Source organism: Pteropus vampyrus, unplaced genomic scaffold (assembly GCF_000151845.1).
Source record: "Pteropus vampyrus isolate Shadow unplaced genomic scaffold, Pvam_2.0 Scaffold30, whole genome shotgun sequence".
Taxonomy (NCBI): Eukaryota; Metazoa; Chordata; class Mammalia; order Chiroptera; family Pteropodidae; genus Pteropus; species Pteropus vampyrus.
The window spans coordinates 81114-105462 of record NW_011888811.1 but is presented as its reverse complement, the minus strand read 5'-3'; the positions used below and the strand labels follow the sequence as shown (position 1 = coordinate 105462).

The 24349-nt window shown below is 46.2% G+C and overlaps 1 protein-coding gene across 1 annotated transcript in view; it reads left to right on the top strand.

Annotated features, from left to right (window-relative positions):
- The window catches only part of DOCK2 (dedicator of cytokinesis 2), a 370198-nt gene that overhangs the window by 278756 nt on the left and 67093 nt on the right, over positions 1-24349 (top strand). The window contains exons 30-32 of the mRNA XM_023528646.1: positions 9436-9514; positions 16086-16186; positions 16277-16335. Of these exons, the coding sequence (XP_023384414.1) occupies positions 9436-9514; positions 16086-16186; positions 16277-16335 (239 nt within the window). The remainder of the gene's footprint in view (positions 1-9435; positions 9515-16085; positions 16187-16276; positions 16336-24349) is intronic.

The window sequence follows — 24349 nt, the reverse complement described above, 5'->3', positions numbered from 1 at the left end:
ATTCCTTACTTTCCTGTCCTCTGAAATGCTGCTCTTTTACTACCTGAATTCCTAAATGCATAGCCACGTGACTTGATAAACACATTTGCCCACAGTATTCTTGGGGCCAGCTTTAGGGGACAGACAGGAGACGGACAGGAGAGATTGTCATGGCAGAAAGAAGTATCTGTGTATCAGAGCTCATGGTAGGAGGAAGAAAATCAGCCCAGCAACAACATGTCAGAGTTCTCAGTCTGGGCTACCCTCGCTCCGATTCTCCCTCGTCCCATCGCACAGGTGGGAGACTGGCTTTTGCAATGATTAAAGTGTTTGTGGGGAATTAGGCCCAGACCATGTCATGGACCAGAGGCAGGTCCCTCCCTAGGCTTCATGTCAGGGCCAGCTTCCTGGGCACGTAGGCTAAATAGTTGCTTAGGGCTCTGCATGCTAAAGGGCCCTATGCTTGGTTTAATGCCCAGCTGTCACCATCTAGAAATTCTTAACAATGTTTCAGCAAGGGGACTCGCATTTTCATGGTGCACTGAGCTCAGCAAAGTACGTAGCTGCTCATTGCTTATGTCAGTGCTCAGTCACCTTATGATATGGTCGTAGCCAGCTTCTAAACTGCATGTGAATCGTTTCGCTGTCTGCCAGCTGGTCAGTAATGACTTGGGGTTCTGCCAAATTACATGACTTGCCCTATACTTTAAATACTTCCAACCATCCACTGTGATCTACGATTACATACATCTATGACTTTGCATAAGCTATGACTCTCCTCCCTTTTAGACTAAACTCCACAGGAAAGCATCATTGAAATTCTTGACTGTGTAACTTCTCCTTTGTAGATCCTTCTAGGAACACGTGGTGGGAGAATGTGTTCCCTCCGTGTTTCCATACGTGATACATCATGGCGCTTACTCCACTGTATCATAATTACTTCTCTATGCAACTGTTTCTACCTCTAGAGACTGGGCTTCTTGAGGGCAAGCACTCTGTCCAATTTGTCTCTGTGTTTCCAGCTCTTAGCACAGAGCCTGACATTCATAAATATGTATAATGAGTCCATGTATCCAGTGGGTACTTATTGATTAGGATTTTTAAAGAAATTCAATTCAAATTTGCCTAAGCAAAAGGAGAATTTATTGGCTCAGACAACTGAAAGATGCCAGAGTTATGGCTTCAGGCGTGGGTATATCTACATGCTGAAACGGCGCTGTAGGAAATCTGGGTCTCTACCTCTGCTCCCTTCTCTGTCGGCTTCATTCTCAGGCACATGCTCTCTTTGTGGTGGGGGAAGTGGGGTCTAGAAGTTCCAGGTACACATCTTGTTGGATTTGCGACCGCAATAGAAAGAAAAAGCCTCTTCTTTAATAGGTGCAGCAAAAGCCTCAGGTTAATCTTCAAAGGGCTGCCTTGGGCTACATGCCTGTCATAAACCTCTGTGGCCGGGAGAATGAAATATGCTATCACATGACCTACCTTTAGAACTGGGGCGATGGTTAGTTCTACCCAAACCGCAAGGTCTGGGAGCAAAAGGGGAGGTAGGGGAATCATTCTTTAAGAAAAAGCTTAGTGTTACTTTCAGAAGGAGGAATAGATGATGGATAGGCAAATCAATGCACAGACCTCCACCACTGATAGAGGGTCAGGGAGAAAGGAGCCCAGAGAGGCTGGAGCCCTGAGTAGGACAGCCTCCACTTTTGAGTTGTCTACACAGTCATCTTGGAGGAAACACATGGAGGAGCTTTGGAGAAATGTCCCCTCCCGAAATCCCAGCTAGCTGTGGACTTTAGTCTTTCAGCGGGGGGCAAGCCCCCAGAGGTGATAGAATAATACTTGTTTCTTTATACCTAGCAAATTAGAATATAATTTTCTAAGGGACCTAAGAAAGCATTGTCTCCAAAACAGAACGACGTGTATCTCTTAAGAATCAGCTAAGTGCTTATATCCCGACATTAAAAAAAAAAGAAAAAAACTAATTTAGACTCAGAAACACAGCCTGAGTTTCAAACTTCTTAGTTCTGCCACCTTCTCTTTCTTAAGAAGTCATTTAACCTCTTGGACTCTCCTTCGCACAATGCTGGTATCTCATGTGACTGTTTGGTCATTTGAACGCACCGAATGGGAAGCATTGCCATCTCCAGGTGCAGACAACAAACTTAGCCTTGGGCTAGAGGAGCATGTGCCTAATGTCGACCAGAAAAGATGGTGTTTTTCTCCTTATAGGCACATAGATTAGTTGGTAGATTTCCTTCATCTTCGGGACACTGCGATCCCTTATATTTATGGAGCACTTGAAATTTTCTCACTGTTTTTGTAATTTGTATAATGTTATAATAGCTACTGTGAATGCTTTACATGTATTAGCTTATTTAATCTTTACAACAACTTTATGTTGTAGAACTACTATAATCCATATTTCATATATGAAGAAACTGAGATACAGGATAGATGAGTAACTCACTCAGTGTTGTACTTCTAATAATAAACAGAGAAGCCATGCAATCGGAGCCCATGTTTTTAATGTCTCCTGCTTTATCCTGTAAAACAGTGGGGCTTGTATTAAGTGCATTATACAAATGTGCCAACTGCATACTTATTGGGTCAGATAACTGAAAAGGGCCCAAAGAAGTAACTTGCCCAAGATCGTGCAGCTGGTAAGTGAAAGATTTCAAGATAAATTGGACAAATAGAACATGCACCAGATCAGTATTCCCTAAATCACCATTTTGAAAATTATGGCAGCCTAAGTGCCATTCATTCGTGTGGCCAAGGCAAACTCCATATGTTAGTTAGTCTGTATAATAAGACTTTTTCCCTCCCTTCCTTCTTTCTTTCTTTCTCTCCCATTTACATATTGTTGTAATTTATCTGTTTTCGTGATTTCTCTCTTACCATTTATGAGTTACGTATGTATGTATCGGTCCTGTATAATCTATCTGCTTGTTGGAGGAGGGAATGGCGTTTTCCAGATTGGACTGTTTCCTCAGTCGTGTGTGGTTTGTTGTTGCAGATAAAGTGACATGTCTGCTGCGAGAAATATTGTCTGTTAGAGCACTTTTCTTTTTTGGTAAGATACAGAATTAGTAAGATCTGATTTACATGACGTGGTTCATTTTGAAATGATCAAGCTTTTTAATATTGTAAATTAACAAAATTATGCCTAAGGACCTCTTTTCTCTTTCATCTGCACCTCGATTGGAAAACCCATTTGGGGATTTATACACATTCCTGAAACCTCTCTAAATAGAATCAACCAACACACGTTTATAGAGCATCCTGGGCATCCACGACTCCAAGAAGTGAAAAGACCCATTTACTCCGTGGTCCCAGAGGCAGTCTAAGTAGGTGAGACAGTGAACATGGCCAGGTTGCTATGACCAACTGCTGCGGTCACTGTAGTAAGTTCAGAACACACGGAGTGTCGAGAGAAGTTAGGATTTACCACTGCCAGGGTTCAAATTACACCTCCACCATTTAACAGTTATGTGACCTTGGACAAAGTTACTTAATCACTCTGACTCAGTTTTTCTCACGAGTAAATGGGGCTGATAATTGTATCTATCACAACGAATGTGTGTGAGGACCAAAACGAAATGACGTAATATATATTAAGCTGTTAGAACACTGTTTGGCCCATAGCAAGCATTTCGTAAGTGTTAGGTATTATTTATATTTTCTCATCCCTATGGTCTGGAAATATCCCAAATAGTTGACAAAAGGGGTCAATCTGGGCTGGGTCTTGTCTACCTTTATCAGTGGCATATTTCAAGGTCTAACATGGTCTTAAGTACATAATAGGCTTATGGTAGGGTCACAGTAGTTGACCTTAGGAAGTTGACCGGAGCAGTTCCCAGCGATCCTCTGGTAGCTCCATCAGTGTGCTGGGGAATCGCTGGCACGCTGCCCCTTCCTCCTGCCTGTGCTGATCTGCAGCACTGCTCCGTTTCGTAGACCCCTCCTCCTCTAATCCCTGTGGGTTCTTCAGCCAGTACAGCACACCTAATCCTGACGTCCGGCTAGTCACAGGGTTCCAGACTCCGGGAGCCTGCTGCATCCCTAACTGGAATCCCAGATCACACAAGCAGCACTTGAGGTGAGCCGTGCCTGGACATAAGCTGGAATCTGCTGATTCACTCTAACATCTTGGTGCCTGGAGCTTTTGTGTGTCATGAGAGAAGCAGCCCAAAGGTCTGGGAGAATGGATTTCTCCTGCTTCGAGGGGAGGAGTAAGAACTCCCCTCACCTGGCCAGCTTTTTTTTTTCCATCTTCGAGTTTGGATGAGTAGAACCCCGTGAACGTGCCACGAGCCACAGCAGTGAGGCCAGTGGGATTCAGAGAGGCCCTCCGCCCCCTGGGGCATTCTCACCAGAAGAGGCACGCTCGTGTCCTCTTCCCTCCTTCATTTGGGTCACACGCGCTATGGGTGCAGGTTGGTTGTCACATTGGAGTGTTTTCAGCCTTGGATCCTCCGGCCTCAGAGCTGCAGAGTGGCCAGGCAGTTAAGGACAGGAACCACTGACGTTATTGAGGACTCGTAGATGCTGAGGCTTGAGCCACCGGCTTCATACACTGCATCTCATTTCATCTTCACCTCTGGCTCATCCTCCCTGTGGGGCAGTTGAGATCAGTCAGCCAGCTCCAGGCCACAGCACAGAAGACTGGCAGAGTGGGAATGTGACCCATGATAGGCTTGTTCCAGCACCTGCTGGAGTCTGGGGCACCTTCCACTCCTGCATCCAGCCCAAAGACTAGTAGTGCATGTGATGTGTTGAGGCTTACCCTGGAGACAAAACACTCTTGGCCAACTCCAGTAACGAGGGTTTGTCTGCCGCACGGGAAGTAGGAACCTGGGGAGCCAGTCCAGCGGCTGCAGTGGGGCTTCGTGGGCAGCGGTTTTCGGGATACCGGCCTCGGGGTTGGCTTCTCTTCCTGCCAGCTTCCTCCTACTCACAGCAGCTGACTTCTCCTGCACATGGCTTCTGCTTTCTCACAGAATCATCTGCTCATGGCTTCCGCTCAGGGCCCAGGTTCACTGCATTCTCCCTGGTAGTCCTGCTTTTGGACCACCTAAAGGGATTTGATCTACCCCCTCCAGGCTGAGTGAAACCAGAAGATCACACGCAGGCTGCTGGCGCTCCGTGGAAGACTTCCTGGGTCAAGCGTCCGCCCTGCGCCCATTCAGCTGTGGGCAGCAGCAGGCTGATGGGGACAGAGTGTGAAGGGGCTCCGTGCATGGTGGGCGTGAGCACGAGCATGCCCAGTGCCCAAGACCATGCACGCTGGCCTCGGGGAGCCAGTATACCTTTCTGGTTAGTTGCAAAGGCTTTAGAAAAAGCCAGATCTGAGTCTGGGTCTGGACCCTGCTGCTTTTTAGCTGTATGAATGTGGAGACATTATTCGATATTTCCAGTGCTCAGTTTCCTCTTCTGTGGATGTAACAATAGCACCGGCCTCAGTTTGTAGAATTAAATGAAATAATGTCTACAGAGCACTTAGCACAGGGTCTATGAATGATAATAACTATGATACTTCCATCGTCGCTGTTAATAAAGTGAGCTTACAACTTGCGTTGAACAGGATTACAGAGATTTCCTTGTGGACAGACTAGCATGGTGCTTAAATACTGAGGATGTCTTTATTTAAATCATGGTTCTGCATGTACTGGCTGGGTTTGGGGGAAAATTACCTAAACTCACATCTCTAAAATGGAAACAATATCTAACTCAGGAAGCTAGTGTGAGAGTTAAAAAAAGAAAAAAAGAAAGAATTCATGCAAAGTACTGAGCACAGAGCCTGGCACATCCTTGTCCTCGGTCACTGTGACTGTGATCATTATCAACCCTCAAAGAGCCTGCTACACTTCCTAGATGAGATGCAGGAAATGTCAGGTGAGATCTGATCATGAACTTTGTTTTCAACAATTCAAGTTCATTGCTGAAAGTAACAGAAAGAGTTGAAAGGATTTTCATTCTAACCCACCTCACCATGTTAGTGCTTAGGCCTTAAGTACAGTTACTTTTTTTTTAGAAAAAGGAGGAAAAAGAGAAGACAAAAGACCTACTTTTCCAAAACCAAACCTGGGAAACCAAAGTTAAGCGATGTTCTGATTCCCAGAGGGCGGCTGCGGAAGAATCCAGAGAGAGAGAGAGAGGAAACTTGATTCACTGTCCCTCAACCCGTCTGCCCCACCAGTCTCCCCCATCGGCACAGGCGGCCGATCAGCTTCTGGTTAATGCACTGGCCTTTGAGAGCTGGAGACAGGTTTGGGCCAACAATCAAAATAATGACTGTTTCTGAAACTACTGATAGTTTTGTTGCTGCTGAGGACATGCAAACCCCTCATGTTGGCATCGCATTAGAATCTAAAATGTTTATACATAACATAACAGCCACTCACTACATGTCTGTCTGGGAATCAGATACTCATCTTTAAGGGAAATATGTAAACGTTTCTTCAAAAGCATATTAGCAAATGGCAGAAGAGCAAAAGTAAAGAAATCTCACTTTTTGGCAGACATAGGGCACCGGATTTTGTGGGACTTTTACTTCCTATTTTCACATGGTCCTGCCTGCCTCAGGTTGCTCCCTGTCCTCTGACCGCTCATTTTGCCATCAGTCCCTGCCTGTGGAAGAAGAACGAGGCGACCCAGAGGGGTCCGAAGTGGCCACAGCTGCCACGTTACTGTCGTCACCATGTATCAGGCACCGTGCTCAGCACTTACCCTGCGTCCGTCATTAAACCCAGCAGCAACTCTATAAAAGGGGTTGCGTTGCTGCTGTTTCACAAGCAAGGAAACTGAGGCATGAAAGGTGATATTAATAAGCCCCAAACCCACGCAGAGGGGAAGTGGCAAGGCCAGAATCACTTCTAGTTGAGCGCGCGCGTGTGCGTGTGTGCGCGTGTGTGTACAAACCTTGTGATCTCAATACCAGATGCATTGCCTCCTTTGTTCAACAAACATTTAAGTGTTTAATGAACACCTAGCCCTGAGTTCCTCACAAGCAATGTCTGATACAGCAGATGCTGTAGGTGCCCTGCCCAAACTCCTGGCCCATCTGAAAAACACTTGCAGCTTTAGTGGGCATTTCCCGTGCATCCTGAGGGCTTTCCCCTTATTTCATTCTCTGGGCTTTCTCTGGCTGCAGGAGGGCACTCAACTCCCCTGCAGGGCAGGCCAAAATTTCTAGGGGCTTAATGTCCATGTAAGAGCAACTTTCAGCCAGTGAGGAGCTGGCATTAATGGATAAAGAGCTCAGCTTCCTCACTATCTGGGAGGGGCACCTCTGATGTGCAGGTGTATCCTGTACCAGGGGTCCCCAACCCCTGGACCACGGACTGGTACTGGTCCATGGCCTGTTAGGAGGTAGGCCACACATCAGGAGGTGAGTGGCAGGTGAGTGAGCAAAGCTTCATCTGTATTTGCAGCCACTCCCCAGTGCTGGCATCACAGCCTCAGCTCCACCTCAGATCCTCAGGCATTAGATTCTCAGAAGCATGGGTCCCTGGTGCCAAAAAGCTTGGGGACCTCTGTTCTATAGTCTCTCAGAGGTTCCTCAGCAGAATCGAGTCCCAGTTATTACCCAAAGCAATCATCTTCAAATAAACACTTTCTTTCCTGGCTTCCCATTGAGTCTCGGGTAGGCTAAATAGGTATTCTTCCTGGATCAGCCGCTCAATAGAGAAATTATTGATTGTCCATTGTTAATAAAAAATTAGAGACAATGGTACAGGTAAGATCGATCATCTCCAAGATTTTACAAACGTATGCGCACGCGCGCGCGCGCACACACACACACACACACACACACACACATACACACACACACCATGGAGACTTGGCCACAGTTGGGCATGTAGCAGTTGGAAGGTGACTATAGGCATCCAGGAGAGAAATGATAGTGGCTCGGTTCAGATCAGTGACAGTAGCAAATTCTGGATGATTTGTTTTGAAAGTATTGTTAAGAGGTTTTGCTGATTGGCTGAGGGTAGGATGTAAGAAAAAGAGAAAAGTCAAGGATGCTACCAAGGTTTTTCCCCACTTGGGCAACTGGAAGAATGGAGTTGTCCTTAATTATATGGGAAGACCACAGAAAGAGGGCAGGTCATGGCAGGTGAGTTTTTGACGAGTATGTGTGAGATGCCTGTTAGCAGAGAGCTGGAATGCAAGCTGGAGCTCAGGGAGCGGCCAGGAAGGAAGATATATAAACCTGGGAATCAAAGGCATGTGGATTGGAGAGTAGATGAGATCATGGCGGGGATCTCTGATTTCAAGGTAAGTATAGTCTAGTGGACGAGACACATTACTGAGCCAGACAAATCATCCTAGACCGTGATGAATGCTGGGGAACGAGTTGCAATGCGTATCATTTGGGGGACACAAAAATTCAGCAGACCTTGCCCTAGAGAGATTAGAAGGAGAGGGGTATTCTGTACAAAGAAAGAACAAAGCTATATACTCAGAAAACAACCAGAAGCACAGGGTGATAGTGAGAAATGAGTCTGGGAAAGAAGATCGGGGTCCAATCATGGAGGGCATTGACCTGGGTGATTGACATGACTGGAGCTGTCCTGTAGGGTCAGGTGCTCTTGAGATGGAGGGGACAAGACATAGGAGGCTGCAAGACCAGTCTGTAGGGCTTGGCAGGAGGAGCGAGAGGAAGAGATGGATGGGAAGACTTTTAAGAAGAAACACAATTGACAACAAGTACCAAAATGTTAAACGTGCATAACATTTGATCAGTATTACCACTTTGAAGAGAAGACTGGGGAAGATGTATTATATATATGAGGTGCAAAGTGTACAGAGTAATCACTGAAACACTGCTTGTAACAAATAAAAACTGTGAAACAACATAAAGGTTTATCAATAAAAGACTCATTAAATAAACTGTGATGCATCCATACATTGGAATGCTTTTCAGTGATTAAAAGGGATGATGCACATCTGAGTTCATTGGCATGAAAGGCACACACAGTATATTGTTGAGTGAAAAAGACAGGCTATGAAACAGAATTTATCATTCACCCCATTTATCGAAATGGTACCTGTAAAATATTGTTCGTACGTATACGTCTAGGGAGAACTTTGAAATTATGTTCTTCAAAATGTCGATGATGGTGGTCCCCGGATGGTAGGATTTGGTAGGATTTGTTCATTTGCTTAAGGAGGGGGCAGTTTCTCTTCCTATCTTTCTGGATGGCATGAGTTTTCTGCCATAAGCATGTAATGGTTTAAACAAAAGACAATACAAATTTTCTAAAGGAAGTTAAACAGATGGTCCTCGTGTTCTTGCAAGGCAAACGTGCTCCCAGGTCTACGGTGTGAGCAGGTGTTAAGGTGGGTTTTTGGGACCCTCACTGAGGGATCTTTGGTCTGGAGCATGGGGGAGGGGAGGGGTCCCTGAGGGAGCATGCTCAGATGGCATGGTGAACTTCTGTCCTCTTGCAGGGTCTTCCTGAGAGCTATCAACAAGTTTGCAGAAATCATGAATCAGAAGTTCCTGGAACACACGAACTTTGAGTTCCAGGTGAGTAGAAAGCACCCGAGGTGGCTCGGGTGCCCCGGCAAGGCTGCTCCGGCATCTTGGGCTGATCGTTCCTCAGAGCACACACAGGTCTGCCAGTGTCTCTGGAGGCTTCCGCTGGGGGATGTGGGCAGGGAGGGAATTACTCAGGGTTTGGAACTGGGCCCTTGATTGAATAGTCATTAATGAGCAGATGAGCAGCATATGCAAATGTGGCTGTATAATGGATCTTGTGCTAAAGAGGAGACTTACTTCATTCATTCATTGTCAGAGCGGGTGCCACCTTTTAAAAATGGATTATATTTTCTTACTGTTCTATTCACTGGAGCCTAGAGAAGCAGCCGCTCATAGACACTGAAAAATAAAGCTCTCAAGTACATCTCTGTGACTTCCTGATTCCTCCAGAAGTCACTTTCTGTACTCAGACAAGACATGGGGCCCTGTGAGCTGGGGAGGGCGGCCTCAAAGCATTTTCCTGGGACAAGCAGAGTGACGTATCTGCTTCAGACCCAGGCAAGAAGAACCCATTCTTCGACACCCTGTGGAAAAGTGCAGGTTGTTACCTCCGGCTGGAAATATGAGAGAAGGCCCCCCAAAGGGGATACCCCTATGAAGTCCCTGATCCCCAGGATCTCTGTAGAGCAAGCACAGGAAGTAGCCAGTGAACTGCGGTGATGGCATTTTCGGCCTGCCCATCTGGGATGTCCGGTCCCTACCTGGGCCTTGGCCTCTGCCAGCTGAGCAACCTCTGGAAAGGCCTGGACTGTGTCTGTGTCTCAGTTGGTTCAGCTGTAAAATGCTCACAACATCTCCCCTTTCTACTTCATCGGGTTTTTCCGGAACTGGGATGTGCCAAGGCGCTTGCCAGGGGAACTCACTCGTATGGTCCGGCCAGTTTCCTTTCAAATTGTTCTTCCTCAAAGAGGCCTCCCTCACCTGACTCCTGTCTAAGGGCCCCGCCCTCAGCCCCACGGTCATTACGTACCACCATTTAGCCTGCTGCAGGCTCTTCAGGGCACTAAAGGTTATCTTATGTGTCTACATGCACATTTCCTCTCTTCCCTCCAGCAGAACATGAGCTACATGAGTGCAAAGACTTTGTCTCACACAGTAGGTCTGACACACAATAGGTCTCCTTGAGAAGGTGATCTGGTAGGCTAAGAGCTATGAGAGCCCCTGCTGGAGAGCGCCAGCCTATAAATATTTAATAAACATTGTCTTTGAATAGGATTCTCTCCCACTACCTTGCATTCAAATCAGGCAATGGAACTATAATGATAATGACAATAAGAGAGTGGCTGCCTTTCTGACGGCCTAGACGTGCGCAGCCCATGAAAAGCGTCCTGCGGGCATTCTCTTCCTCAGTCCTTACAACTGCCCTACACGTTACTTACTATCACTGTTACGTTTCTGCTGGAAGGATGTGAGAGTTAAGAGTCCAAGGCGATGAGTACATAGCCTGAAGTCACACAGTGCGTCAGCACAGAGTTGGGACTAAGGCACAACAGTGGCTGTCACAAAGGCCGCAGATCACCTCATCCACATGCTAGACATAGAGTTCCATACCACATCGGGTTCACTGCCTGGCGGGGTCTGGGTGAGAGTTACAAATCTTTGACATGAGAACAAAACATGTCACTTTGGCCGTTTGGGTTGGGAGAAGTGTTGGATCCCCATCCACTGTGGCCCAGATGCCTGTGGTCTCCAGTTATGGTATGTTCAGGGAAGTTAATAAGGCCATTGCTTTTCTGGACGGACAGCTTGGAACAGCTCACCTAGCGGGCAGCAGCAAGGCGGTGTTTGGGCTGTAAACCTGCGGGCTGCTTTGTTCATCTCCTGCAGGCATCGGCACCTGCGGCTTCGCCCCGGTGTCCTGACTCTGGCTCTGCCCCATGGTCCTGGGAGGGGACCTTCCAAGAGAAGCTTGGCCGCAGTCCTTCAGGCCATTCTTTTAGGTTTTATTCTGTTTTCCTGAAAGAAAATCTGCATCTGAGAGATGCCCAGAAAATTGGGCATTTTATACATGGAAGGTTTGAGCCTATGAGCTGTGAGACTTCAGGCAAATTACTTGATTTCTGTATGCCTGTTTCCTTGACATCAAATTATGACCCTACTAGTAGCTATCTTGTTGGTTTGGTGAGAGGATTAAACAAATTAATTCACAGAAAGTTCTTGGAACAGTGCCAGGAACATAGTAGCCGTTTAATAAATATTAGCTCATTATAATTATACTAATTGTTATCATTTCGATGATGATGATGGTCCTAAATGTGTCGGGTCTGAGAACTCACATGTCAGTTCTCAGTAGACAGGACAGTAGGGAGGCATCTTTCTGGTCACCACAACTAACCAGAGCCATAACATCCACAATATTTTATAAAACAGGGAAGTGGCCAACATTACAAAATGAAATGTCTCTTTTTATAATGAGACTTTCTTAGATATTTATTGAAAAGTACTCAAGAACCAGGATCATTTTTCAACCTTATCTTTGTTCGCCTCACACCGTGTTCTCCTTACCCCACGCAAGAACGGATTTGCTCTCTGTACCCTGCCCGGAACACGCCTTGTTTCCTTCTTACGGTTTCATTAATTGTGCATTTAGTATCAGCAGGAACAGCATCCATCACGAAGCACAGCCGGCCTTGGCAGCTCCTGTCCAGAGGAGGGGCAGGCGCAATGAGATTATCCGTGATGCCTTTTCCGGAACCGTGGCTTTATGACTTAAAGGGCAAAAAGCGAGTCGCTCTGTGGTGCCACTCTGTAGGTGACAAGACCTACAAATTACGAAAATGATGTTTTCTGCTTGGGGCTAAAATAATTTGCATTTCCAGGCCCTATTCAGGATGCTGGGCCCTGGCATTCACATCCATTTGCGTGGTCAGGGAAGACCGAGAAAGGATTTAGCGTTCAGCCCAGCAAGGATTTTTGTTTAAGAGCAGTTTTCATGGGTCCAGGCTATGGCCACATGCTTTGAGGATTTCAGAAGCACAGCAGAACACAGCTCTGCCCTCAAAGAATATGGAATCTCAATAGTAGGCTGTCAATCCATCTTCTAGCAGCCAAGCTTTTGGAGAAGGTGATTAGCCTTTATTAGCCTTCTGCTTAGGGCATTGTGATTCTCATAACCCTGTGAGTTTGGGATATACCCATTTTACTTACAAATAAACTGGCCTTCAGAAAAGCGGTTGACTTTTTTGTTAAAGGTCATCTAACTACTCGGCGGGGCTGCTGGGATTCAGACCCGTCTGCAAGCCCAAGCTCTTCTACTCTTCTGTACTGTCTCTTAGAAACGGGGTGCCTTTCAGATTTCGGAGACAACTCTATTTAGCTCTAGAAGCGCTGTCCTTGTTAGCCCTTGCTGGTCCTGGGATGGAGAGCTCTATGATGATTGGCCAGAGGATTAGACTTTCCATGTTGGAAACTCTGATTGGCCCCAGAATCCATGGTTATACCTTGGATGTGCTCTTTGGCTCCAGGAAAATTGTTTCTGTCTTAGGCAGCTGTCTGATTGCTCCTAAGATCATTCTCTCTACTTGGAAAACTCTAACTGGCTCTGTGTCTGATAATCCCAGCCTTAGCATTGAGGCATTTCTGAATCAGTTTCTTGGGACCGAACCACCTTGGGATTATTTTTGAACCTGTACTAGAGACCCTGTGAAATGAAAAGGCAGGCTTGTTCTTTATAATGGGAAATGTAATCAGTAATGATTTAAAAAAAAAAAAAGAAAAAGTACAAGAAGAAGTGTACACACAGAGGGAGCATCCATGGAAACTTTGACGAGGCCCATGGCACCACCCAGAGGGAGGCTCACAGTGGGACAGCTCCGCCAGGCAGGAAGACGGGCACATGCACGGGGAATGGTTTCTTTGCCACTTTCTGCTTCAGCTTGAGGGCCCCAGACGACTTCTGGCCTGATGTCCCTAACCTGATCCGTAACTGGAATTTTCCTCTCCCAGAATCAATAACATCCCCAGAATGGTCACAGCGCCTGTGCCTTTATAGCTCAGAGGAGGGCACACTGGTTGCATTTCAGCAATCCTGATATTCTGGGCACTGTTTTTCTTTTCAGTTGGAATTTGGAGTAAATAATAATTCAAGACCATTGAGAAAAAATCTTATAGGATCAATAATCCTTGCTCTCTCTGTTATAAAAACTGCAAAACATCAGGTGAACCAGCGAAAACCTTAACCAACAACTAAGGCTAAAGGAAACTGAGAAAGGAGAAGAAAAGGAATTTTAGCAGAAAAGCAGAATGGATAAAGAACACAGCAAGCGCCGGAGTGAGATTAACTTGGATTTAAATGCCACTTTCACCATTCTGTAGCCGTGTGACCCCAGGCAAGGCATTTAACCCTCTAGGCCTCAGTTTCCTGATCTCTCAAATGGGGAGAATAATAATACAAATCTCAGAGTTTCTCAGAAGGATTTAACAACAATGCCCGCAGAGCGTGGGTCTTATTGATGAACACATGCAACAAGCATTTCTTGAGCGCGTGGCTGTGTTAGATGCAATGCTAGATTTCGGATATACAAAAGTGAATAAAATATGAGGTACTTGCCTGCATGATGCTTATATCCAGTAGAGGGGACAGAAAATAAGTTAGTTCTGCTTAAAATGTGTCATAAATCCTGTGAACAGGGTGTAATGAGGGTGAATAACAGGTGAGTCTGCTTGAGTCCCAGGAAGTGATTTTTGAACTGAGATCACAAGACTGAGTAGGAGTTTACCAGGTAGAGACTTCCTCATTTGGTCCTTATAACTACCCCTTTCAGATACTATTACCTCATTTTCCAGGTAAGGGAACTGAGACTCTGAGAGGTAGGGTGCCTTGCTCATGGTAACGGAGCTGGTGATGAGACTGGAATCCTGGAAGGCGACCTGACAGTATCCATGAAAACGATCAACAAAGAGAATAAAAAACAACAAAATCTGCATAGACCCTTTGTCTTCACAGTTGCAGCCCTAGGAATGTTTACTGCACTACAGTCTCTCGTGGATAAAGATGTATAAACAAGGGTGTCAGTTACGGCACCGATGCTAAAGAAGAAAGAAGTTGGAGTCGGGCTAAATATCACGAAGAGGGAACTGGTTAGAATGGAAGCACATCCTTACAGCAGAATGCCGTGACGCAGTGAAGGAGAAGGAAGCAGATCTATGCACGCCGATATGGGAGCATCCGCAAGGCAGATTCAGGAGGAAAACGCAGCAAAGTACGGCAGACTGTTAAAAATGTCTATCCGTATGTTTGTTTATACATACAAAATTTGGGGAAAGATAGCCAAGAAATTGTTAAGATTTTCTTCTGGGAAATTAGATGAGGATCCAAGGTAGGGTTGAAAATAACTTTTTTTTTTCCAAGTGTGTTTTACCGGTATAATTTTTTAAGCTTTAAGTAAAAATAACTAAATTCTGGTTACGCCCACTCGCAATGGGACTTTGGCTGGATTTCACTGTTTACATCTGTGAAATAAGAAAGTTGGATCAGATAACCCTTCGATTTATTCCAGCTCTAATCTTCTATTGTCCTAGACTTTAAAATATTAAATTCCCAATCAGAAATCACCTTACCTCTTCCCCAGGAAAGGGGAGCCATGCATTTTGCAAAAGCCCCTCTGGCTTTTCTGAGCCAGCTGATCTGGGCACTTAGGAGACATGCCACCAGGCGGCTGGGTGCAGGGAGATAAAAAAAAAAAAATCTGAGACCTCTCGAAACAACTGGAGAATTTCTCTAACGATATGGTGATCAATAAGTGTTTTTCTGGAGCCCAGCTCTTATGCAAGCCATTGTGCTGAGGATGGCATTGGGGATCCAAATAAATGACAGACAGTTGGAAAGACAAGGCATACAAATATTCTTCAACCAGTGCCACCGCCGGCACCACCATTCCGTTTACTGCGCACTGGGCACATGCTAAGCCTGTAGTGGATGCCTTCATGATCATATCATCTCATTCAGCAATTATAACAATCCTTTATGGTAGTTACTGTTATTTTTCTCATAGGTTAAAAAAAAAAAAAAAAAGAAAGAAAGAAAGTTCAGGGAACTAGCCAAAGACAACCCAGCTAGTAAGAGCTAGTACTGGTATCTGTACCCGGGTCTGTGGGAAGCCGATGCTGTGCTCTTAGCGGCTGGATGCCATTGGGAGGTGTGAGGGAATTCAGGAGGACTCCCAGAGAGGCTGAGCGTCCCTCACTTAGCCCTCACCCTCTAAGCTGAAGCGGAGGAGCCAGCTCATGGGGCACCCAGCTGGGGTGAGTTATTTGTCTTTTGAAAAACGAATGCGGCAAAACAAAAAGAAAAGCAGCCCTAAAATCCTCCTCTATGCCCAAATCCTGTCATCAGAGATGGGACACGGTCAGCGCCTCGAGAAATGTATCCATTGTCCTCGCTTTGGCCAGGATGTTAATTTCAGAGTCAGTGCCAGTTAGAAAATTGCAGTGCACAGAATTAAGCTGGTTCTGCCTCTGTCTTCTGCCATCGTCATAAATTATTCACGTTACCCAGCATTTAATATGCCTTCCCACTTCAGACCCTCTTCATGACTGTTCTCTACTCTTTCATTTACAGCTGTGGAATAACTATTTTCATCTGGCGGTGGCTTTTATCACTCAGGATTCTCTGCAGCTGGAGCAGTTCTCGCACGCCAAATACAACAAAATCCTGAATAAGTAGGTTGCATGTTTGGATCTCCTGAAGGGGGTGTTCCTTGAGAATCTCTGAGATGGTGCCTGAAGCAGACGTTTTTTTGTTCTTCCTAGGTATGGGGACATGAGACGGCTAATTGGCTTCTCCATCCGTGATATGTGGTACAAGCTTGGTGAGTAGGCACACGCATCCAGACAGACACATCTGCACCCGCCAAGCTCCTTCTTGAAGACCATCTGTTAGAGGGCTACAGGGATTTCAGCAGTGGGAGCTTGAAATAACAGTTTATCACTGTATGCACCTCGGGTCCTTAATAAGTGTCTGATAAGAGAGGGTGCCCGTCCCCACCCACCTCCCCCAAACAGCTGTGGATCGGCTTCTGCTTGATGCCCCTGGGGGTTAAAATGTCAAATTGGAATTTACAAGAAGGAAGAAGGGCGGGACAGCTGTGAGACGTCACGATTTTACACATCGCACGTGTGCTCCTGGTGATCGGTGGGCTGTTCTGCATCCTGCATCTTACGTGATGTTGTGATCCATAAAAGACCGTCTAGCCTCATGGGGAAGAATTGGTTCTGTGAAAGACAGGGGTCTTTTGTGACTTGACTTGAGCCGGACAGTGACCCCAGCAGCTGTCTCTGCCTTGGTGAGCTACAGGAATCATGTAAGAGCTGAGTGGTACCCGTGGGAGGAAGAAAGGGAGATGGAATCAGTCTGAGTCAGGCCTGTGCTAAGTAGACATTCAACAAGCATTTCTTGAGCGCATGGCTGTGTTAGATGCAATGCTAGATTTCGGATATACAAAAGTGAATAAAATATGAGGTACTTGCCTGCATGATGCTTATATCCAGTAGAGGGGACAGAAAATAAGTTAGTTCTGCTTAAAATGTGTCATAAATCCTGTGAACAGGGTGTAATGAGGGTGAATAACAGGTGAGTCTGCTTGAGTCCCAGGAAGTGATTTTTGAACTGAGATCACAAGACTGAGTAGGAGTTTACCAGGTAGAGACTTCCTCATTTGGTCCTTATAACTACCCCTTTCAGATACTATTACCTCATTTTCCAGGTAAGGGAACTGAGACTCTGAGAGGTAGGGTGCCTTGCTCATGGTAACGGAGCTGGTGATGAGACTGGAATCCTGGAATGCGACCTGACAGTATCTATGAAAACGATCAACAAAGAGAATAAAAGACAACAAAATCTGCATAGACCCTTTGTCTTCAGAGTTGCAGCCCTAGGAATGTTTACTGCATTACAGTCTCTCGTGGATAAAGATGTATAAACAAGGGTGTCAATTACGGCACCGATGCTAAAGAAGAAAGAAGTTGGAGTCGGGCTAAATATCACGAAGAGGGAACTGGTTAGAATGGAAGCACATCCTTACAGCAGAATGCCGTGACGCAGTGAAGGAGAAGGAAGCAGATCTATGCACGCCGATATGGGAGCATCCGCAAGGCAGATTCAGGAGGAAAATGCAGCAAAGTACGGCAGACTGTTAAAAATGTCTATCCGTATGTTTGTTTATACATGCAAAATTTGGGGAAAGATAGCCGAGAAATTGTTAAGATTTTCTTCTGGGAAATTAGATGAGGATCCAAGGTAGGGTTGAAAATAACTTTTTTTTTCCAAGCGTGTTTTACCGGTATAATTTTTTAAGCTTTAAGTAAAAATAACTAAATTCTGGTTACACCCACTCGCAATGGGACTTTGGCTGGATTTCACTGTTTACATCTGTGAAATAAGAAAGTTGGATCAGATAACCCTTCGATTTATTCCAGCTCTAATCTTCTATTGTCCTAGACTTTAAAATATTAAATTCCCAATCAGAAATCACCTTACCTCTTCCCCAGGAAAGGGGAGCCATGCATTTTGCAAAAGCCCCTCTGGCTTTTCTGAGCCAGCTGATCTGGGCACTTAGGAGACATGCCACCAGGCGGCTGGGTGCAGGGAGATAAAAAAAAAAAAATCTGAGACCTCTCGAAACAACTGGAGAATTTCTCTAACGATATGGTGATCAATAAGTGTTTTTCTGGAGCCCAGCTCTTATGCAAGCCATTGTGCTGAGGATGGCATTGGGGATCCAAATAAATGACAGACAGTTGGAAAGACAAGGCATACAAATATTCTTCAACCAGTGCCACCGCCGGCACCACCATTCCGTTTACTGCGCACTGGGCACATGCTAAGCCTGTAGTGGATGCCTTCATGATCATATCATCTCATTCAGCAATTATAACAATCCTTTATGGTAGTTACTGTTATTTTTCTCATAGGTTAAAAAAAAAGAAAGAAAGAAAGTTCAGGGAACTAGCCAAAGACAACCCAGCTAGTAAGAGCTAGTACTGGTATCTGTACCCGGGTCTGTGGGAAGCCGATGCTGTGCTCTTAGCGGCTGGATGCCATTGGAAGGTGTGAGGGAATTCAAGAGGACTCCCAGAGAGGCTGAGCGTCCCTCACTTAGCCCTCACCCTCTAAGCTGAAGCGGAGGAGCCAGCTCATGGGGCACCCAGCTGGGGTGAGTTATTTGTCTTTTGAAAAACGAATGCGGCAAAACAAAAAGAAAAGCAGCCCTAAAATCCTCCTCTATGCCCAAATCCTGTCATCAGAGATGGGACACGGTCAGCGCCTCGAGAAATGTATCCATTGTCCTCGCTTTGGCCAGGATGTTAATTTCAGAGTCAGTGCCAGTTAGAAAATTGCAGTGCACAGAATTAAGCTGGTTCTGCCTCTGTCTTCTGCCATCGTCATAAATTATTCAAGTTACCCAGCATTTAATATGCCTTCCCACTTCAGACCCTCTTCATGACTGTTCTCTACTCTTTCATTTACAGCTGTGGAATAACTATTTTCATCTGGCGGTGGCTTTTATCACTCAGGATTCTCTGCAGCTGGAGCAGTTCTCGCACGCCAAATACAACAAAATCCTGAATAAGTAGGTTGCATGTTTGGATCTCCTGAAGGGGGTGTTTCCTGAGAATCTCTGAGATGGTGCCTGAAGCAGACGTTTTTTTTGTTCTTCCTAGGTATGGGGACATGAGACGGCTAATTGGCTTCTCCATCCGTGATATGTGGTACAAGCTTGGTGAGTAGGCACACGCATCCAGACAGACACATCTGCACCCGCCAAGCTCCTTCTTGAAGACCATCTGTTAGAGGGCTACAGGGATTTCAGCAGTGGGAGCTTGAAATAACAGTTTATCACTGTATGCACCTCGGGTCCTTAATAAGTGTCTGATAAGAGAGGGTGCCCGTCCCCACCCACCTCCCCCAAACAGCTGTGGATCGGCTTCTGCTTGATGCCCCTGGGGGTTAAAATGTCAAATTGGAATTTACAAGAAGGAAGAAGGGCGGGACAGCTGTGAGACGTCACGATTTTACACATCGCACGTGTGCTCCTGGTGATCGGTGGGCTGTTCTGCATCCTGCATCTTACGTGATGTTGTGATCCATAAAAGACCGTCTAGCCTCATGGGGAAGAATTGGTTCTGTGAAAGACAGGGGTCTTTTGTGACTTGATTTGAGCCGGACAGTGACCCCAGCAGCTGTCTCTGCCTTGGTGAGCCACAGGAATCATGTAAGAGCTGAGTGGTACCCGTGGGAGGAAGAAAGGGAGATGGAATCAGTCTGAGTCAGGCCTGTGCTAAGTAGATCTTTTTTAATCTTCACATTACCTCCTGCAAGATGGAAATTTTCCCCTTCTTTTTATTGATCGGAAAACTTAGCGTAGGAAGTAGCTTGCTTGAGATCAAACAGCTACAAATCCCAGAGGTTGGTTTTGCTTCCACAAAGATGGGGGCCACATACTTTGCCCGAGGCCTGACTCAACATGTGCTGAAGGGGTGAGGGGATAGATGGATTAGTGAGGAGCAATGAGTAATGAGGTGCTTTTACTTCTGGTTTTTGGAGCCTCCTTGACACTCTGCTGCTGAGTTGCTCTGCCATGGGCTTTGACATTGAGCCGCTTCAGCCAGGACGCTTGCAGGGACTGTGCTCAGCTCTTGGGTTCAACCTGAATTATCTCCCTGACCTCGCTTGTCGCTTCCCCAGACCTCTTTGTGTCCTTCAGTCCTCATCTGTTTCTCGGATAGCAGTTTCTTGCCCTTTCCAGCAAGGGCCATTTTTGCAGGGGAAGCACAGCGTGTAGAGTAGCAGTCTGGGTCCGTGCTTGCTGGCAGCACTGGACTCGGGCTAAGAGCATGCACTGGGAACAGGAGGGCTGTGAAGTGGCTCCCCAGATCGAAGGGGAATCTGGGAACGAGGCCCAGAACACGTCTCTGCCTTAGGCCTTGCCCTGTTGTTTACAAGCTATGAGGTCCAAAGCAAAGGGACCGTGTGACACTGGGTGGGAGGGGAAATAGCACTGTCTCTCGGGTGCCTATAAGGATCATAAGAGCGAAAACTGAGAGAGACACTGAAGCCACAGAGGCCATACCCATGTCAGAATTTTTGTCATTTTCACCCTTGCCCCATCAGGACAGAAAATGATTTTCCTGTTCTGGCCCCTTAATCATCAATGCCAGGCCCGTATCACCGGGGCCTGAAGGGCCAGGCCCAGGCAGATGATGTAAAAGAGCCAAGGGGCCGGGGCACCTTAAACCAGCAGAAATCCGTAAAGTGGGGACTGTCAGCATTTGGGGTTGGATAAATCTCTACTGCAGAGGCTGCCCTGTGCATCGTGGGATATGTAATAATATCCCTGACCTCTACTCACTGGTTCCCAGCAGCATCCTCCCTAGTTGTAACAACCAAAAAAGTCTCTAGACATTGCCACACGTCCTGGGGGGGGTGGGAGGATGGGAGCGGGCGGGATGTGCAACACTACCCCATCTGAAAACCACTGTCATAAAGAAATATCATCTCTACCCCCTTTTTCTAGAAAAGCAGGCCTGTCTCTATCCTTGTTTTTCCACTTTAGATTAAAACAAGGGTATAGGAAATATTTTGTTTCATTTACCATTACTCTGTAATAGGAAAAAAACAAAAATGTATAACGCAAGCGCAGGCCTACCTGGTCGCAGCGCCTGGCCTCAGGGGCAGGTGTACGGGAAGGAGCGGCGGGGCCTGGAAAAAAGTGAAGCAGATGTGCCAGCTGAAAGGGGCAGTCACTGTCTGGCTTCACTGATCGCCGTCCTATTAGAACATGAGGCCGATGTTGTCACATCTAGCGTTGCAAAAGAAGCCAGGAAACAGAATTTTTCATTGCATTTTCCACTTTATGAATATTGATAAGTGATTTAAAGTTTTTAGAAAAGATTGAATATGCCCAGTGAAACTCGGGCCCGGATTTGGTTTGCATACGAGTTCGCATTGTTCGCTTCACAACGGCCAAGGCTAGAGGAAGCCCTGGTAGGCTTCCCTTCCCAGATGCGCCCCGGGCAATGCCAGAATTACAGAGCAGGAATCTTTGCGTTTTCTCTAGTTCTGTCACGTAGCCTGCTCTTTGTGGAATGTCCTTCATTGTCGTTGATTTGCACACAGAGATTTTATTTAGGTATAATGTTTTGGCAGGCTTTCCTGCACTCCCAATTATGCTGATGAATGAAAAGATGCCACCAAATATTCCACCTGCTGAGAATCACAGACTGTCCGAGCTGGAAGGGCCCATCAGAGATCATACTGCCCAGCATTTTTCAAACATTTATTTTTATCTGAGGACCAATCAAAAAAAAAATCTCATGCTCAATCCATATGTTGGACGAAAGCTGAGCTGATCTGTTTGAAGTGGACTCGGGGCCCAGAGCCTATTATAATAGTCACTCTTGAGCTCATCATGTGGACCCTCAGGATTTTCTGAGGAGAAATCCTGAAGCATTTCGGACAATAGTACAGTTCTGGTCCAACCCACCGTTTTACCAATGAGGAGACCGAGGCTCAGAGAGGCGAAGAGGTATGTACCAGGTCCTGTAGAGGATTAGAGGCAGATTCACCCTGGCCTGAGCGTTCGTCCTGAAGTATCACAGACTCCTTGTTGTTTGCGAAATACCTGTAGGATGAATTAATGCAATTAAAAGATAATGCTTTTCAGGGTTTGGGGTTGCAAGAACAAGACCCTGACTGTGGCTGCCTTAGTCAGAGAAGGCACTTATGAGAAGGACAAGGAGAAGCAGGCTGTGAAGGACCGGGCCAGAGCCTCTCCAGCATCCAGGGCAGGTGCTGCGGCTTTGCTTTCGGGCTGTTTCATCGCTCTCCTGAAGAGCCGGTCTCCAGGGGACACGGCTCTATTGGCCTCCCTCGGATGACCTCTCCATCGCCACTCCCACCAAGCCTACATCCATCGAGGGAGGCAGAGTTTCCCAAAAGAAAACATTTATGGAGTTATGGAGAGGTCAAACAAAGCCACAGATGTCCACTGCAGAAAACCAGAGTAAAGGATGTTTTTGCAAACATGTCCCCCCTCCCCCACTTCTTAGCCTGGACTCTGAGGAAGAGGAAGTATATCATCAGTCTGAAAGCGTTTTCCTGTTACTCATTAGTTACATGGCTGCTTCTTGCCTGTCTCCCTCGGGAATAAGAGAACAGGAAGAGGAGGCCAGCCTAGCGAATGCGTGACTCCCCATCCCCACCCCGCCCTGCCTTCTACCAGGTGCTGGCATTAGCAGGCTTCCACCAAGCATGCCAATGAGGTAACCCTCAGGATCCAAACCAGGACTAAGCACTTTATACACTAGGGACCCATGTAGTGAGGACGCCGAATTGGGTACTGATAGGTTTTAGAGTGCAATTCATAGAACATCCAAGACAGAGTAAAACAGAAACTGTCTGGCAGACATGGCTGAGTGCTCACACAAAAGCCCTTCTTCCCCTCCTCCTGGATAACTGAACCCTGATTTTTTTTTTTGTGATCACAATGTGCTCAATTAACAATGTCTTTGTAGTAGGTTAGGTCATGTGACCCAACTCTGTCTGGTGAGCATCAGCAGAAGCAAACTGGTTGATCTTCAGGAACGCAGTTTTTCCCCAATTAAATCAAGAGGGAAGGGACAGATTCAATGAGCACACATGTTTTTCGCCCAGAGCCCTCCCCGCTCTTTTTTTCTGGAAAACAAGACTATGGAATGTGCAGTAGCACCTTACAGCCATGACGACGGCTGCATGGTAAGGAAGGAGGAGCAGCTCTGGACTGACCGACCGTCTTTTGAGTTCTCGTTAAGGAAGAAAACTAAAGCAGAACTTACTCAGTTTAGCCATAGTAATCAGATTTCTGTTTCACCCCTAAGTGATACACCATCTACATCAACCCTCTGACTTTATAGGAGAGGTCACTGAGGCCCAGAGAGGCGCAAGGACATTCCCAAGGTCAACAACAAATCAGTGACTCAGCTGAGGAGAAAGCCTGTCTCTTGACCCCATGCCCAATGTTCTGACTAATTTTTTTCAGAATATGCAAGTTACTTTCAAAGGATGTGAAATAGCAAACTTACTATGTTTTTCAAAGACTACTGATAATGAGTAAATCACAATGTGTGTTAAGTTTGTAAATTTTGTTTTAATGCCCAAAGCAATCAAGGCAGCATCTCCATGATCATCAGTATCATCATCATCTTCTCATCAGGAAAGATTTGAGTAACCCTGTGATTATAAGATAGCTAATTGCAAAGATAATCTCAGGCTTGAAGATTATTTCACATTCTTCAGGGAAAAGTCTAGACTAAGTGTGCGACTGTGTGTATGTGCCTGTGTATGTGTGTATCTGTGTGTGTGTGCGTGTGTGTGTGTGCGTGTGTGTGTGTGTGTGTGCACACACGTGCGCTTTTGTGAGCGGGTAGGTGCAGGGAGGTTTTGATGGAGAGAAGGACCACAGGTAGTTAGTTACCTGCCACTAAAGGGTTAATGCCATTTGTGTTTTTGCATCCTGGGACGTTGCCAAATGTAATGTACTTTTTCTGAGAGTGTAGCATCATAATGTAGCAGAAACATTCGTTTCCGCTTGGAGTGAATCAACGCACATTTTTTCAAAATGACTTTGCGCTTAACCACTCCACATTCACTTGGGTTAACATCGGGCTATTGTGTTAACGGTCTTTGTGGAAAAGAAAGACAAATTCCAGCGGCTGGCATCATGGCCTCGCTTGTAGCGGGGTAGCTCCTGGCAAAGCTGTGAGAGCGACTAGGTCATTATTTTTTAAGCATCTAAGGAGTATCCAGCTCGGCCATAAGCTCCGGGGGAGGGTGAGAGAGTTGGGGAC